This window comes from Myripristis murdjan, chromosome 20, assembly GCF_902150065.1.
Source record: "Myripristis murdjan chromosome 20, fMyrMur1.1, whole genome shotgun sequence".
NCBI lineage: Eukaryota > Metazoa > Chordata > Actinopteri > Holocentriformes > Holocentridae > Myripristis > Myripristis murdjan.
In genome coordinates this window covers 17,354,719-17,372,281 of record NC_043999.1, presented here as the reverse complement: position 1 = coordinate 17,372,281, position 17,563 = coordinate 17,354,719, and the positions used below count along the sequence as shown (strand labels likewise).

General features: G+C 41.2%; 1 protein-coding gene across 3 annotated transcripts in view; it reads right to left on the bottom strand.

Annotated features, from left to right (window-relative positions):
• The window catches only part of tpk1 (thiamin pyrophosphokinase 1), a 75,465-nt gene that overhangs the window by 5,077 nt on the left and 52,825 nt on the right, over nt 1–17,563 (bottom strand). For all 3 annotated transcript variants that reach the window (XM_030079350.1, XM_030079349.1, XM_030079351.1), the window contains exon 8: nt 17,353–17,461. In XM_030079350.1, coding sequence (XP_029935210.1) covers nt 17,353–17,461 — 109 coding nt within the window. The remainder of the gene's footprint in view (nt 1–17,352; nt 17,462–17,563) is intronic.

Genomic DNA, 17,563 nt, shown 5'->3' with positions numbered 1-17,563 from the left:
AGAAAATCTTAATTTTACCATTAATGATCAGGCCTTCTCTTAATTTTGAATTATTGCTTACGAATGAAAGTCAATGAAATGCCGCGAAGTGCTATGACTGCAAAGCATATAGCTGTAAATATCCTCTAAATGAGCGAAAATTCAAAATCAAACCACAGACAGACAGGTCCTGTTCATTCTTTAAGCTACACACACCTACCATAGTTTATCATATAATGTGTCTCTTAACATTTCATGCTATATCACCATGAGGGAGATGTGTAAAGCCTGGTAAAAATGGATATGTATTATAACGGATATAATCAAGAAAGAAGTGAAGAGGGCGTATTTTTTTTCTTTTAAAACAATGCTACTTAACAACAAATCACTCCCTTTGTTAATGCACACTATTATACTTTACTGTAAACTATCAGAAATTATGCATTCTCTTTGTCACCTGTGAATTTTAGACATATTACACAGGAAAACAACAATTTATGTTAATATGTCCCTTGTGTAACAGGTTGCTGGTTGCAATACCCGGAACCACCACCAGGGGCAGCAGAGCACCACAATAAGAAGCACAGGAGTCACATTGTGCTGAATGGGATGATATAGAGTGGCACCTGCATTTGTTAACACACATTATCTCTCTCACTCTCTCACTTTCTCTCTCGTGCACACGCACACACACACATGCACACACACACACACGCACAAACACACAAACTCTTAACTGAACACAAAGGGCTTTTAGATGGCTTCATTAGTAATCCCCTCCTCAAAGCTGATACCGATCGATAGCAGCCCCTGTTGCAGAGGGGACCGAAATGAGCGTCGCACCCTCCAGTGATAACAATGGAGATGTTTGCTGCCTGTAATTGCATTTCCAGAGCCACAGCCGAAAGGGCCCGTCAGCTGTAAGTAGGCCGTATTTACACAACAAATTACCCAGGAGAGAGGTTTTGCAAGAGGAGGAGAGATGGAGAGTCACAGACACTCACACTGCAGTGGACAGGTAGAGCAGGGGAATTATGGGCCATTTTTTGTGAAAGAGTGTCAAGACCACTGCTGCTTCTCTTAACTACTTTTGTCTTCAAAGAGCTTTTTTTTTTTTTTGTACCACTAATAGTTTTTGTTCCTCTCTAAACACAGGTGGGTTAGCGGTGATATGTGTAGTGTTTTCACACACTACAATATCTGTATCAAATTAACTGTGATACCTCGCTGTAATTACAGTAAACAAATGAGACCACAGTCGCCACAGTTGGGAGCCTCTGTCTGATGCCCAAGGAATTGTTAGGGCTTGTGCTTCTCACAATTAAGACCACATTTCCCATAACACTTGTTGTTGTCTGTCTCAGAGATGTTGCTCGGTGTAAGTTTGTTTTCTCTTTCTCTTTTGCTTCACTGAGGACAAACACGTTGAAAGGGATGTTTCCATTGCACTTAAACTCGTTCGACCATCTGCCGCTGCCGAAAACTGAAATCTGCATTTTCTTTTTCAAGCAAATTTGAGTGTGTTTAGGTGGAAACACATCTTTTATCACAACAGAACTTACCATCAAGGGTTAAATTCAAGACGGTCAGTGAGGAGTGAGGCGTTTGCTGCTAGATTTTAACACAAAGATCATTTCCAACAAATCATGCCTTTTCTTTTCAGAGCAGGTGTCCAGCTGCTAAAAGGAGTTAATTGCAATTTCATCACGATATTTCATTGTAAAATATTCGCACACTTCCACAATAATCTTGCTGCGCTCAGAGAAAAAAAAAGTCTTTGCTACAAATGCATCATGGAGCCGCACAAAATCTATGCTCGCTTCGAATAAGACAGGAGGGAGTAATGGGAGATACTGAATTGTGCAGGATGTGATGCTTGGCCAGTAATGTTTCATCTTAAATCCACCACACCATCTTGGGGCATATACTGGTCCCATTTTAAAGAAACGATTTATCTTTCAAAGACCTGAAATGAATAAATTATAAGCCCACAGTTGCAAGCGGGCCCAAGATGGATGAGGCAAAGACTTGGGTTAATGCACATTTTACATTATTTAGCCAAGTAAGACTATCCTCTTTAGAAGACCACGGGAAAATCCTGCCTTAAATTTTCTCAAGGGCTTTTGGACCACTGAAAATTCATGCATTTGTTTAAGCCGGTGACTGCTAAAGTTTATTGGCTGAATCATTCATATGAAAAACCACAGGGAGTTTTTTTTTTGTAAAGTCGATTCAAATTCTGTGGAGTGGGAATTGTCATCATGTAAACACTTACAGTCTAAAAAAAATACACATGATTCAAACATCACTCGTGAATACATCTGTGTCTATGCTGTTTTTGACAGAGGGTTTCAACTTCCGGCTTTGTGCAAGCGCTGCGCATATTATATCGTCCAGTGATTTCAATACAGCGGTGTCCTTTCCTTTCTCCACCTGACATTCTCCTTATATTAAAGGCTATTTATTGGCTAGGAGACGAGCCTAGGCGTGAGCAGCAGCGTTAGCACCATCTGCTGTGCATTGATAGCTGCTTCCATTAAATGTTTATAGTGGCGATGTGAGGGCTAGCCTACGAGTGGGAGGTGACAAACACCCAAACAACACGCTGGCTTAAACGTGACCTTGAGATAAGAAAACACTGAGCTGGGGTTGTGGTATCAGTCAGATTTAATACGCAGTGTGTGTGTGTGTGTGTGTGTGTGTGTGTGTGTGTGTGGGTGAGAGAGAGAGAGAGAGAGAGCGAGAGCGAGCGGCAACGCATCACACACAATAAGAACAGTATGTTTTGAGCTGTTGATAGGAAGGCTATGTCACTTTTCAGGTGAAAATGTGTATTTGATGGAGGGCTCAAGCAGATAAGTCAGAGCTGATGTATTTCTATAAATGTGTTTGTGCACATCAATATATAAACTGAATATCCCACTTGTGTATGAGTGCTATGTGTGTGTGTGTGTGTGCATGTGTGAGGGCTTGTCTACACAGGAGGTCATAGCTAATGCATGTTGTGCAGGATGAGTGTATGTGTGTGTGTGTGTGTGTGTATGTGTGTGTGTGCACACTCCTCTGCCTTCCTGATAGTCTGCAGCTCCACTGGGGGGAGTAAAAGCAGTTCACATCAGGTTGCTGTTCATTTCCCCTCTGCCCCAGTGTGCAATGTGCGCAGCGTCAGAAATCTACAGATCCATAAATAAAACCATAAAACAGCAGTTTTCCCTCCCGCTGCCACACCGCACCGCCACAGAATACATACACTTTTCATTTCCCCTCTCCAGGACCTTGGTGAGCAGGAGGAAGGGAGCGAGAGGAGGAAGAGGAAGAGAGTGAGTTAGAGAGAGAGAGACAAAGACGGAGAGAGGCAATGTGTAGAGAGGTAGAGAGAGGGAGAGAGAGAGTGAAAAGAGAAGGCCAACACTTGTAGAAAAAGCATGAGCAAGACTGAGAAAAAGAGGGAACAGATTAATTTCTCATCACTGAGGCACTTGGAGGACTGAGACAAAAACACCAGGAGATAGCAAGGATGGCAAAAAATGTAGAGGCAGGCAGAGGAAAGAAAGCAGATGTGAGAAGCAAAGGAGAAGGTCAGGGAGACAGGGCAGGACTGTTTGCCTCTCGTGTGAGGGAAGGAAAGGGGGAGACGGTGTGGCAGAGACACAGAGGCTATGTCTGCCCCTGGCAGGGACAGTGGCTAAGACCTCAGTGAGCCAAGTTTGTCAGACACATCTATCTGTTTGACTTCAAGATAAAGCACATTTCTTTCCCCTGCTCCTTCAACCCTCTTCTTTTTTAAACAGGCCTCTTAGATATTTAAGAATGCATCCTGAATACTGAGAGCTCAAGCTGTGGTGTGTCTTCCCAGTAGCTGAACAAAAGTTCAGTTGTGTCAAGCAGCTATATAGTATTTATTAACATCTGAATTACCATCAAAAGAGTTTTCCCTGTTTTTTAAGGATTCAGAATGTCTTCCACAAGCCTGACCTAGTATTCCTTAGGAACAGCACAGCAGCACAAATCACTCCTCACTGAAAAATTTTAAACTAAATCACAATGAAAAACAAAGGAAACCCACTGCGGTTTTATACTTAAGTTAGGTATGTTGTGATGCTGTTGAAAAAGAGGGCAGCTGGGGAGGCCGTTTAGCAGTCAAGAGGCTGGTGGGTTGATTCCTGATAGAGAAGAAAGGGGTAAGGAGAGCCAACCATCCACAAAACGAAAGGTGATCACAGACTAATTAAGAGTAATTTGTTTTATGAAAGACTTCTGCTATGATTTCATAAAGATGTCATGATTCTTGTATCAAAAATGAAACAGATACATTTGAGTCTTTATTATACATTAGTTTAAGGCTGTACAAAGTATTAGGTGAGGAGATTAACTTACCATAACTGTGGGTCTGAGATGCCGTGTGAAACTGTTTTGTCAGAATGATGGTGGGGTAAAATGTACTTTTAACTGTAAGGCAGGTCGTGCCAAAAGACTAAATTTAATGAGGCATACTTCTGAAACTGTATTGCCTGCAGAAAATGGTTTAATTTCCAAGGATGCCCAACAACCTTCGGTATATAAAGCAATTATTGTTCAAAACAAATACGTTTATTTTGCTGTGGCAGCACAAAATAGAAAAAGTAGCTCATTTTATCCTCTTCTCACCTAGCAGAAGCGCCGACACCCTGAGCAGTGGAAAGCGATAGTTTATCAAAAGCCCTCTGGGAAATCTATTCTCTCTTGCCCTCTGCGGGGAGGTCAGCAGTCAGGTCACATGCAGGAATATGCGCATCTGGAGCTGGCTCTCTCTCAAATTAATATTCATGACACCGATGCCCTACCGGTAAGTCTTTATGTTCAGAATGTAAATAAAAATATGGAATATTTAGTCAAGTGCTTATGAAGTACTAGAATTGTCTAATTTGCATGCTGATGTGCTTGTGAAGGCTTATTTCATAAACAGCATGCTCTCATTAACAGTAAGGGCAAGTTTTCTAATCTTGCCCAAAGTTTACTTTTAATTAAGATTTCTCAATCGCTCTGCTTCTCTGTGAGACTTCATCGCCAAAATCCATCTGCGTGCTCACGTGTTTGTTTTTTATCAAGAACTGCACCTGCCCATGCTGTGCGGGTTTGTGTGTGTGTGTGTGTGTGTGTGTGTGTGTGTGTACATACATCTTCTGTTGTACCTGTTTGTGTCTGCGTGTGTAGTGCTGTGAAAGTGAGTGTGCAAACCCCATCTGCTGGGTCCTGAAAGTCCTTTGCCATTTTGATGACATTTTAAAGGCTGCATTTCTCTGTGTTTGTAATAGCATTGGTGTGTGTGTGTGTGTGTGTGTGTGTGTGTGTGTGTGTGTGTGTGTGTAGGCTTGTTTAATTATAATTGTGGGGACCAACTTTTGAGAAACAAACTGTTCTGTGAGGACAGTTAGGGTTATGATTAGGGTTAGGCATAAGTTGGTTATGGCTAAGAGTGCAGAGAATAAATTTAAGTCAATTCAACATCCCTGTAAAAACAGTAATACCAATATGTGCGTGTGTGTGTGTGTGTGTGTTAGTATTTGTATATCAAACTGAACAGGAGACTCACTGAGGAAAGCCTCCTTCAGCTTCTCTCTCATCAGTGGGCTGACAGCCATTGTTCATGGACCAGAGAAGTTTCTCTCTTTTTTTCTGTCACACTCACACACACACACACACACACACACATACACACACACACACATATACGTGCATATATACACACAGGCAAAAAGTTGTGCTCCGCAACAAAAACAAGAGTACAAACAAAATGAGCGCACATACACACACCATTATACACACAGCCATATGAATGAGCAAGGCATTGGCATAGATAGGCATATGCACCCACACACTCACACCCACACCAGTACACACCTGAACACACACACACACACACATACACACACACACACAGTGAGGAAAGAGGGGATGACAGCTATTCAAATTTGTTGTTCATTATGATCCACGCTAAGCTGAAAACATCATGACGAAGCAGGTTTTTCTACACACAGACCTGCACGTACGCACGCACGCAGACATACACACACACACACACACACACACACACACACACACACACACACACACACAGGCAGCCATAACTCAGAATGTGTTGCTGTAGGTTGAAGGCTTTTTAATATTAAGCCGTCAGATGGAAGAGGGCTGAGTCACAAAGAAATGACTAAGGAGGTTTTCTGTACAGAGTTTGCACACCTACTCACACACACGCACACACACACACACACGCACACATGTATATAAAGGAGGCCCACGGAGGTATTTTCCTCATTTCCACAACTTTTTCCATTTAACTTACATTTATAAAACACACGTTTATGCATGTGTAACCTTCATAACATGCCATCCTTCAGGTCTATGCTTCTAACCTGTTTGAACTGAATTACAGGGGTGAATTTAAAATCCCTTCATATGGCCAATTGGGTGGATTTTATCAGCCAACAATAGCCATTGACCCCCCCATTTATTTCTCAAGGAGCATAAAAGATGACAGCCAACAAGAGGAATAATGAGAAAAGACAGTGGTTCAAGACAAAGCACAGAGCCCGAGGCCTGTGTTGGCTATTTAAACTCTGTCTGCCACGGTTTGAGTGAGCTACACATTGTATTTCAGCATCACTGGTGACAAGTCGTGTGTGTGTGTGTGTGTGTGTGTGTGTCTTTAGATTAGCTGCTTGTTTGAATACAGTTACAGGCTGTCTCAAAGTCCCAAAAAAGCTGCCAGAGACAATGTAGTGTGTCAGGAGTAGCCTCTGCCCGCCGGTGATGTCAACAGCTGCACCAAACCGTGTCTAAAGGGTGGATCTAACTTTGAAACAGAAAACACATGCTGCTCCTATGACCTTTGAATCTTAAGTTGTGAGCATGAGCATGAGGTGTGTATGGAGTTCTGATGTGATCAGCGACGTGACTGACTTTGTGGACATACTCATGGCTCACAGAGTGACGCTGTGGAGATAAGTCCACAATTCCTGGTTAAGTATCGTTAGTGCTGTAATAATATAAGGCTCATCTGGATGTAACATCCACAATGATCTTTCTAAACATCACAGAGTAAGCGGCTTTGTTTTCTGCTGTCTAGCCCTAGGAGAGAGCAGTTTATGTTCTCAAATATTGATTGAAGTGTCAAAGATCACAGCAATGATCTCTGACTTCAGAAAGTGAATTTTCACTTAAAATGTGCAGACCATAAAAGCAATGGAAAATAACTGCCTTCAAAGACAAGGCATAGAGCCACAGGCAAATGATTTGATGCTCTGGCCATTTTAACTAAATATACCGTGCTTGATCAAGATGTTCAGTCACCTTCCCGATAAACCAAGAATCTCTTTCATTGCTGCTGGTCACAGTGCATGTGTGTTTATGTTTGTTTAGTTTCCGTTCTTGTCTGAGTGAAGTTACAGGCTATTAAAAAATCCCTCTAACGACTGCCAGAGTTTTATCTGCCAACAGTATCCTTCCAACCGCTTCCTTCTGAATTAAATGCACTGACCGCAAACAACAAGAAACAAAAGAGAATGCCTATTTTCAAAGACTCAACTCATGCCCCCCCAAAATTATATTCTGTGTTAAAACTAAACTCAGCTAAAACAAAAATCAAATTCTGGTCTCCTGAGTGACAGTCATGTCTTTGTTTGATCCATCCACCGGCCCATCTTCCTCCTAATGCGGATTTTGTCGGTCTTCATACTACGTCATGGTACGTGCTACAGATATGTTGATTAGAAACGTATTTGTCATACGACACAAACAAATGTAATCTACAACAATATACGCTTCCTTCATAATGTAATTGAGAATACAGTTTAGTTCTACTGGAATGTAATTTTTAGGAGACCAGGCTGCAAAGACCAAACATGCAACCAGAGGCTCATGTTTTAATGTGTTGGCCATTTAAACTCTGTTCCTCCCTGCCATGTTTTAGATGGGCTTCTGTTTGTCTCTCAGCACTGCAGGTTGCAGTGAATGTGTGACTATGTATAGGCCTTAATTCATTGTTTGCAAACAATAGTGGAGCTAATTTATTTGTTGCGTGCCTGTTTCACATAGCAATGTTTTTGTTTTGTCCTGTTAATGCAAAGGCATCAAAATAAAAATGTGTCACTGTGTGTTTGAGAATATAATGACCTTGACTCCATGGGTTTGTCACAGTTGTTTCCTCACAGCAGCTAAATGACAGGGATGGAAAATACAGTCTCTCTCTTTCTCTCTCAAACGCCGACACACAGGTCATTAACATCCCCAGTCCTTAGTGACTTCACTTCAAGATCCTGGTGCGTGGATGAGGCTGTGTGTGTGTGTGTGTGTGTGTCTACAGTTCTGCATAATTCAATGCCAAACACTGCTAAACATTATTATCCGTGTAAATAAATCCCATAATATCAGTGGACTGCAGAAGACATCCCAACCCCCGACTGACCACATTTTACACACACATACATACATACATACACACACACACACACACACACACACACACACACACACACACACACACACACACACACACACACACACACACACACACACACACACACACACACACACAGCAGCAGCAGCAGCAGCAGCAGCAGAGCGGGTCAGCGGTATCTGTTGGGTAACTGCTCTCCTGCTTTCATGGACAACAGCAAAGAAAATGTGCAGGGAAAAGTTACTACTTCATGCAAATAAACTGGCTGCGGTTTGTAAGTATTACTGCAGGGAACACCAATCAGCAATTAGAGCTCGGATATTAAGAGTTTGGTCTGGGTTTATGTGCCCGAGCATGACCAACCAAGAGTGCAAAGAAATCATCCTCATTTTTCATAATCGTTGATATCAGCAACCCAATTTAAGCTTCTACAGTGAGGGATATGGAAAAAAAAAAAAAGGTCTTAGTCTGAGTCTGACATTGCTGATGCTGCAAATCTTAAAACTTGCAAGACAGTGCAAGATACTGCAAGACATTGTGAGCTATTCTTGAACTGAGTAAAGGCCACAGTTGCCATGCTGGACAAACTGTGTCTCACCATCAGTGACCCAGCTCTCCTGGTCATCTTAACTTTTAGCCCCTCTCATAACAACTATATGCCATGCAGCTAAATTGCACATAGTGATTTTAAGTGTCTTCTATGAAACCTGAGGTTACCATATCCCTTTACTGTTGTAACCAAAACAAATCCCTGTCATTTAGTGCACTAAAGGATAGTTTAGTGGTTCTGATTGTTTGCTTCATTGATGACGGCAGTTACGGAGTCCCCAGGGTCACATTTATTCAGGAAAGTCTGACACACCTGCTTTAAGATGACTAATGCTGATAAAATACCTCCCACCATAAAATAGAGGCCTTGAAGATTCAATACTGAATAATGCATCTTCACCTATTTTAAATTCTGTAGTTCAACACCTCCCTGCTCTAATGGCTTCCTTTAGTGACAATTTTTAAATACAATGTGGAGCTATTTGAGAAAAGCTTTTAAAACAATATGATGGTGGATTTGCAATCATTTCCAATGCATTTATGAACTATGGCTTTTGGCTTTGAAAAACCGCGTTATACAACTTAAACTAAACGATGGCTGAATGAAATGAAGTATTTCGTAGAGATAAGATAAAGGACACAAAAACAGTGACCTCATATTAGAAATAACTAGGGACTGAAGTTAAAATATCTTGCTCAAATGCACCTCACAGAACCAGACAGTCCAGTGAGGTGCATTTCACATGTTTTCACATGTTTAGCAATGTTTATCATCACCAGTCCCATAAAAAGTTGCCCATGTATCACCACTTTGTTTTACACACTTCACAATCAATACACATGCTTTAAGTGCTCTCAAAGCAAAATCACTTCAAGCACTACATGAACAGATTGCGAGGAACAAGCATAACACGCCAAAGAAACTACCGGTGAGTGGGTGTCCATCACATTACATGACCTTTAGGCTCAGCAGGAGCTGCATCATTAAGTGAAGAAATACTACAGTGTTTGCACATTATAACCACTTTCCAACACTGCATTAAAGAATGTTTTGGAAAATATTAATTCAACAAAAAGTGGTTGCCTCACACTTTCTGATCCAACATAACTTGACACACATGCATATTCTAATCAAAGCTGAAAAGCAAAATGTGTGCGTGCAATACAATTTGAAAACTTGTGATGTATTTTGTAGCTGTAAATGGCTACTTGCAAATGTGTGAAATACATTTTGCAAAAGAATGAATCTGACATCATGTGTGATAATCAATATTTCTTTTTGGGATTGTTTGAAAACATTTGCATTTTGGCAGCATCCTCCAGTCGAAAATCACCCTAACCAGCTGTTGTGGTTGTATTACAAGATGCATACCGGTAGCTTGTACCGCTTGACTACTCCAATCTGTAAAGCTGTAGAGCAAAATATTTGTGCGGACACCATTTACTGCAGGTTTGCAACACAATCTGCAGGATTCCATAGTTGTAATCTTGCCAACATCCTATATCTGTGAACAATCACATTACAAATTGTGAGCTAGAGATTTCCTCATGATGCTTGGGATGACATCACTGATATTACACCAGAAAGACCAGAATGCACACATAATATGTGTATGTCAAAAAACATCATTTAAGGAAAAGTTATAATTGGTCAAATGCCACAGATGAAATTAATTTAATCACTGCTAACATTAACTTTATCTGGCCCTTTAAAAAGCTTTGGAAAGTGTGTTACTGTATTCATTTAGTTATTCAAAACAATAACTACTACATCAGTCACTGAATCAAGTTTTTGTTTGTTTTTCTGTATTTCGGTGCAGTTGTATTCATGCACAACAAATCAAAGTTTATGTGGCAGAACCTTCAACCATGTAAAAATTGTCCAAATTTGCTTTCTCAGCGACTGTCTTTTGCACGCTAAACAGAATAACAGTTCCTCACATTCCAGCTCCAAAAACAGGCTTGCCTATTTGCAAGTCTGTGATTGTTAGAGCAACTCCATCAAAACGAGACTGAGCAGACTAATACAAATCACAGATATAGCTGACTTATCAGTAACTACACTAAATCAAAATGAAATGACTAAAATGTGACAAGAGTAGACTAATTCAAAAATGTGTGTGAAAATTAACAGTGTTCTAGTGTCCAATGTACTAACTCACTAATGGGGAGAAAGCTTAAAACACACACACATAATTACATAATGGAACTCGTACCAACACTGAAACAAGCAGGGATGTGATCAGGAACTGACAAGAAAGAAAGAAAGAAATACAGAAAGAAATGAAAAAAGAGAAAAGAAAGAAAGTAGAATAAAGAAAGTGGGAAAAAAGAAAGAAAAGAAAGAAAGAAAAAAGTAAAAGGGAAAGAAAGAAAAAAGAACACCTTATTGCAAACAGACTGCACTGCAGGAGCTGTGTCTGAGTGTGTCTGAGTGAGTGTGTGTGTCTGTGTGTGTGTGTGTGTGTGTGTGTGTGAGCGCGCGCGTGTTTGTGTGCACAAGCCCCTATTAAAATGCACACTTTCCAACAGTTTCCATAATCCTCCACCTCCTGCTGTGTGTCAGCATCCTTGAACATCAAATGAGCGAGATGCCTGCCATCTCTCTCTCCCCCTCTCTCTTTCCCTTACACCTGTCATTCCATCACACCCTTTTCCACCCCGTTCTCGCTTCTTTCCCTTCCTCCTTCTCCTCTCCCCTTACTGTCTTTCACAGAATCAGGCGCTCTCCCTCTGTCAGCTATCATCCTTCCTCTTTGTTTCTCCCTCTCTCTCCTTATGCCTCTAACCTTATTTCTCTCTCTCTCTCTCTCTCTCTCTCTCTCTCTCTCTCTCTCTCTCTGTCTCTCCCTCTCTCTCTCCCTCTCTCCCTATGTGGTACTCCAGGACAGCTGACATGTTCCAGTGTATTCCCGATTGTATTGTTAAAACACCACCCCAAGGGACAGCTACCTGAACACTTTATTTGTATGTGCAAAAGAAATGACATTACAGTATACCATTAACTCTCATTCTGTCTCTCTTCTTTTTTGTCGGTCTGAAAAAACAGAGAGAAGGTGTGTGTGTGTGTGTGTGTGTGTGTGTGTGTGTGTGTCTCCTTAAGCCATGTTGAGCCACAGTAAGCCATTCTCAACCTCAAGGGTTTCCCTGAATAAATACATTCTTAGTTCACAAATGTTCTGGTTATTGAGTCCTTTTAATTGCCAAGATTGGTAAAATGTCACAAACTGACATTATTGTCCTCATGCAAATTAATTCAGACATGCAGAGTCACCTGCTTGGACGAAGAACAATATGAATGGTTACACCAACAGCAACACATTTCAGTGCGAGCAATTAATGAAACACAGAAGACACTTAAGATGACAAAAACTGACTTAAAACAACTAATAAAAGGTTTTAGCAGCTAAAACCCTAATGGCTGATAATTAGTCTTCCAATTGGATAATAAAGAGAGATGGCATTGAATGTATGTGGGCTTGTGTTTGTGCATGTGCCCGTGTGTGTGTCTATTCAATTATCATATCTCCCCTGGCTATAGATGACATCAATCCAGAAATATTCCTGAGACCTCCCTTTCTACTTATCACATATAACTGGAAGGGCGGTGCATGTCAGTATGTGTGTGTGTGTGTGTGAGTGATATATTAACATACATTAAGTCTTTCATACTAAATGATATCCAAGGAATAACAGCCCAAGCTTCCGTCTGACTCCTTGTAATGCACACACGTTTCAATGCAAGTAGAAAATCATATGCACACATATGGTGGCCACAGCCACAGCCATAGCCCCACACACACACACACACACACACACACACACACACACACACACACACACACACACACACACACACACACACACACACACACACACACACACACACACACACACAATGACATTATCCCACAGGGATTTTAGTGCTGCTGAGTGAAAATTAATGTAACATATTTTTTCAATCTACAGAAGGTGATAGGTTGGGGAGCTGTCACAATATCTAATAATGAGACGGTGAGAGGGAAGACATAGCAGAAGTGAGGGAGTGAGGGAGAGAGAAAGAGACAGAGAGAGGAAAGGAAGAAACGAAAGCGGAACAGCAAAGAGAACAGTGGGGAGAAAGAGGGAATGACAGGTGTGAACGAGAGAAGGAGAGACTCAATGTGAGTTACTAAACCCAGGTATGCAAGAGGGGAGAGAGAGACCGATGTTATGTATGCCAAATTTTTGCCAGTACATCCATTTCTCCACCTAGAGCTATCATTACCACACTGCACTCACCCTTATTATACAGTGCCCACAACACACTCTGCCCCCCTGCATTATCATTACCACACTGCAGTCACTTTATTATATCGCAGTGATTTGCCCTCCTTCATTATCATCATGCATCACAATCAGCCTAACATGTAGTAGTGTAATCCACTCCTCTCCTACATTACTATCATTTTTGCATTGCAATCGATTTTTATATCATAGCTGCATCACAGACTGCAACTGTCCATCATTACTGGAAGAGTCAAGAAGCGTGTAGAAGAAAAACAAACATTTTTTTTTTATTTCGAAATGGAAAAAGTATACAGCAATCGAATGGATATTATGTTCTATCATAGCTTTAGATAATATTAGCTACTTTAAATTGTAATCTGAGACAGATTACAAAATGATACTGTTTTCATGTCATGGAAAGATTGGAAGTTTGACCTGACTATTTTGACCAGACTTGAAAGAACGACTGGGCAATATATCAATATTATGTCAATATCATGATTTAATGTTTGCATGGCATAAAAGGAAGACAGTAGCAAATCCAGAGTTTCCAAGTCATATGCACAACTAGAGAGAAGGCGAGTAGAAAGCTCATATTTATGGTTGTAAAGATACTGAATGCCTGCAGTTTTTGTTCCACTCATGCAATTTGACTGCCTGACAAATGCCAACATCTCCTGTTATTGGCACTCCAACTGCATTTCTGTCAAAGTATCACTCCAACTTATTTACCGTCAATTTCAAGCATCTTTGCCTGTATCTAAGCTAATACAACGAGACAGATGACCTGCTGAATGCAGTAACAGTCATGTAGATGGAACTACCTTTCTTTGTGCAGTTATTTTCAGCAGCTACTCATACAGAAAGCAACAAATTATTAAAGAAATCATGGTATAATTGCAATAATACAGTCAAGTCTGAACAACAATAATAATGATAATACTATGTGATATCATCTTAGTTCTAAATGTGAGTGCATATGTACCTTTCTGGAGTGTTTCCCTCTAATTAAACCCTCCTAAATTTGTTGCTTGGTAGATTTTAGGCAGATGTGATATGGTTGCTACAGTTGTGATTTATCCTAATCAAGTGACTCATGTTATATTCCCTTGAGATGCTACTGCAAGCATCCGTGTGAGCCTGTACATCCCTGAGAGTTTTCTGATATGGATCAGGTTTGGCTTTTGGAATCATTTACTCTGGTTTAATGTGGGGTACGGGAGATAAGATGAAGCTTTAATGACCCCAGATGATTGCATCGCTGACGAATGAAATGTCAACGTGATGGCATTCATAAAGAGGGAATTTGCTAAATATCATATTCTGATACAGATGGAGATAGTGTTATTTGAGAATATGGTTTGGGTTTTGTGTATTCTAAGAGGAAAACAGCAAGTGTGAAAGTCCATCTGTATCCTTATGCGCAGTGGCAAAGGGCTGATGTTTTGTGGGGAGTTTGCTCCCAAAACCTCACACCTTTGACACTTCATTACCGAATCATGTAGCTCACAAAATTCCACTGACGAAATAACAGGATCTCAGACAAAGCTGAACCTTGTCACGGCTTGCCCTGTGAGCATACATGTGTACTGTGTCTGGACTAATTTCACAGAATAAAAATGTTTGATATACTACCATAAAAAAGTCATCAAATGGTTTAATAATTGTGGACCGGGGGCATTTCAGCTCATCTTGTGCACTCCCCTGGAGGGCAGCTGCCAGGGAAAAGTTTGCTGAATAACCGACTACTCATCCCAAATTTACTCTCTGGATCAAAACAACATGAATCATTGCAGAGTTTTATTCTTTAAAGCAAGAGTTTAAACAAGCTCTGAATGCAAGCAAAAAGTCTCCATTGGGCCAGAAAGGCTGTAATGGCTGACAGCCCAAAACTCTTCTCTTTATAGAAAGATCATATATTTTTCATCATAGCAACGCTTTGAACCGAAGTGTGGGGGATCATTTCAATGGACTTCTAAAGAGTCTTAGTGTCACCCGAGAGCGGCACAGCACTGGTTTTTGGCTTCCCAAAACAAGCTGCATCAAAACCCTTGGCGTCCAGACACAAATAGGTATAGACACCAATATACAAATGGACAAACAAATGAAGGCAGAAGGGCACAAACACAAGACACACAATACATACACACATGTGCAGCAAACAAACATATTCGACTTTCCAAAATAAAATCTTCCTGATATATTCATATTTTTTAGTTCATATTCCGGTCCTTCCTCCCGACCCCAGAGGGAAATCATTACTTCCAGGCTTCTAATTATGCGTGTGATTAATTATGCGGCTTATTATCGCTGGCGAATCTGCATAGGACTCTCATGTATAAATTCCCTCTCATTACCATTCAGAAGGCCACCGCACAGGTGTGCTGAGTAAATATACAACACATTGTAGCTGATCAAAAAAACAAGTTAATAAACAGGGCTGCAAACACACACAGACACACTCGTGCGCATTTGTACATGGACAAACAAGCACACACACACACACACACACACACACACACACACACACACAGGTGTTCTTATTTGTGTGTACAGGTCCCTAGAAACAGACGCACATGCACACACACAGACAAACAAACTAAGACACACACACAGAGACACACTGAGATGAGGGTGGACACCTACCAAGAAGCAGACACATAATGTAACCCCGCTGACAGAGGGCCCAGGTTCCCCTCGTATGGGTGGCAGAGTGGTCTGCGCCAACTCATTAAGAACACAGCTGGCCATAAGGCTAAGAATGGGGTGGGACTGCGGGGTTCCTCAGGGGGGAACGTCTGAATGTCCACACAGTGCAGAAGAATATGAAGAGCAAGATGTGCTGTGTGTGTGCATGCGTGTAATATAATGGAACTGTTTCATGAGCAATTTAATTTGAGTAAAGCTACTTATGCATCAGAAATTTACCTCGCCATCATGTTATGCATGTTACAAATTAAGCGGAGGGTAAAAGTTGCTGGTGAACGCTGATTTGAAGTTGAGCTTGCAACTTCCGCAGCAAATGGTTTCGGGTAGAAAAGGGGCTAGAGGGAAGCTGATCTTTTGTCAGCACTTGCTGGTGAATTCCCCCGATGGTATCGGTGCACAGTGGTCTCCCAGCTTTAGTTAGAGCTGCACTTACTCTTCCTGCTCTGCTGGAGACCCCCCCACACACCCGCACACGCGCGCGCACACACACACACACACACACACACACACACAGTTTCACAGGCATAAAAAAGTGAGTGAACTGGTCTACAGCATCTTGCATTGCTAGGCTTGTGGCATTCATTGTGGTAATACCTGATGTTTTTGACTGTTAGTCTTTGCAGGTTAGTGAATTACCACAATGAAAAGAATCATTTTAAGCATAAAGAAAACTAGTGACCTAACTGGCTGCAAAACTTGTTACAGTTGCTATTAGGGGTGTAAAACTGAAACCCAAAAAAGCAAACCGTTCTATACCTTATAAACCCTACAAAGTTCAGTGCTGCAAACACATCCACTGTTTACGAGCCATCTAACCACACACTTAGCTGATGGGTTAATGAATGTCCTGAAAGTATTATTATTGTAAAGTATTGTTTTAAATAGACTAAGCAGACTTTTGCTTTTAAAAGAATATTTTCTTGATTTTGTATTGTCCCAAATCACTGAATGAAAAAAGTTACTTTTGCAAGTAAGACAAAATACAGAGAACATTGGAAATGAGTTTTTTCTCCCTGACATACAAAAGAAACCTCACTGAAACTGAATTTTTGCCCCCCCAAAATACAATACAAACCGTTACACCCTTAGTTGCTGTGTCTGACAATCTTTGAAGATGCACTCTACTGCAGATGTTACCATGTGCTTAAATGGTTCCCCAATTATACCCTTTGATAGTCTTATGCAATTGTCAAGGATCAAACCACTGAAACAAGAGCAGCAGTCTCAGCACAATGTTAGACTGGTGTAAGACACTCTCATTAGATGCAACAATGTTGGAGGACACACAAATTGGTGGTCATTACTTTGTAAGCAGCCAGTTGTGGCTGTGCAGCCCAAATGAACCCGAATGCTAAAAATGCAAAATGCACATATTGCACATATTGTGATGCGTAAGTCTCTGTGCTACTCACTCAGGTTCCACTTGAGGCCGGTGGTGAGTGTTTGACAAGGCCCACCTACTGGGATGAGGCTGCACCACTCGCCCTCCAGGCCTGTGTTCACCTGCAGTCTGTGGCTGCCCTGCAGACACACAAATACAGTATGAGTGTGTGTGTGTGTGTGTGTGTGTGTGTGTGTATGTGTGTGTGTGGAGACCAGAGAAAATCACTGACAAAGACAAAG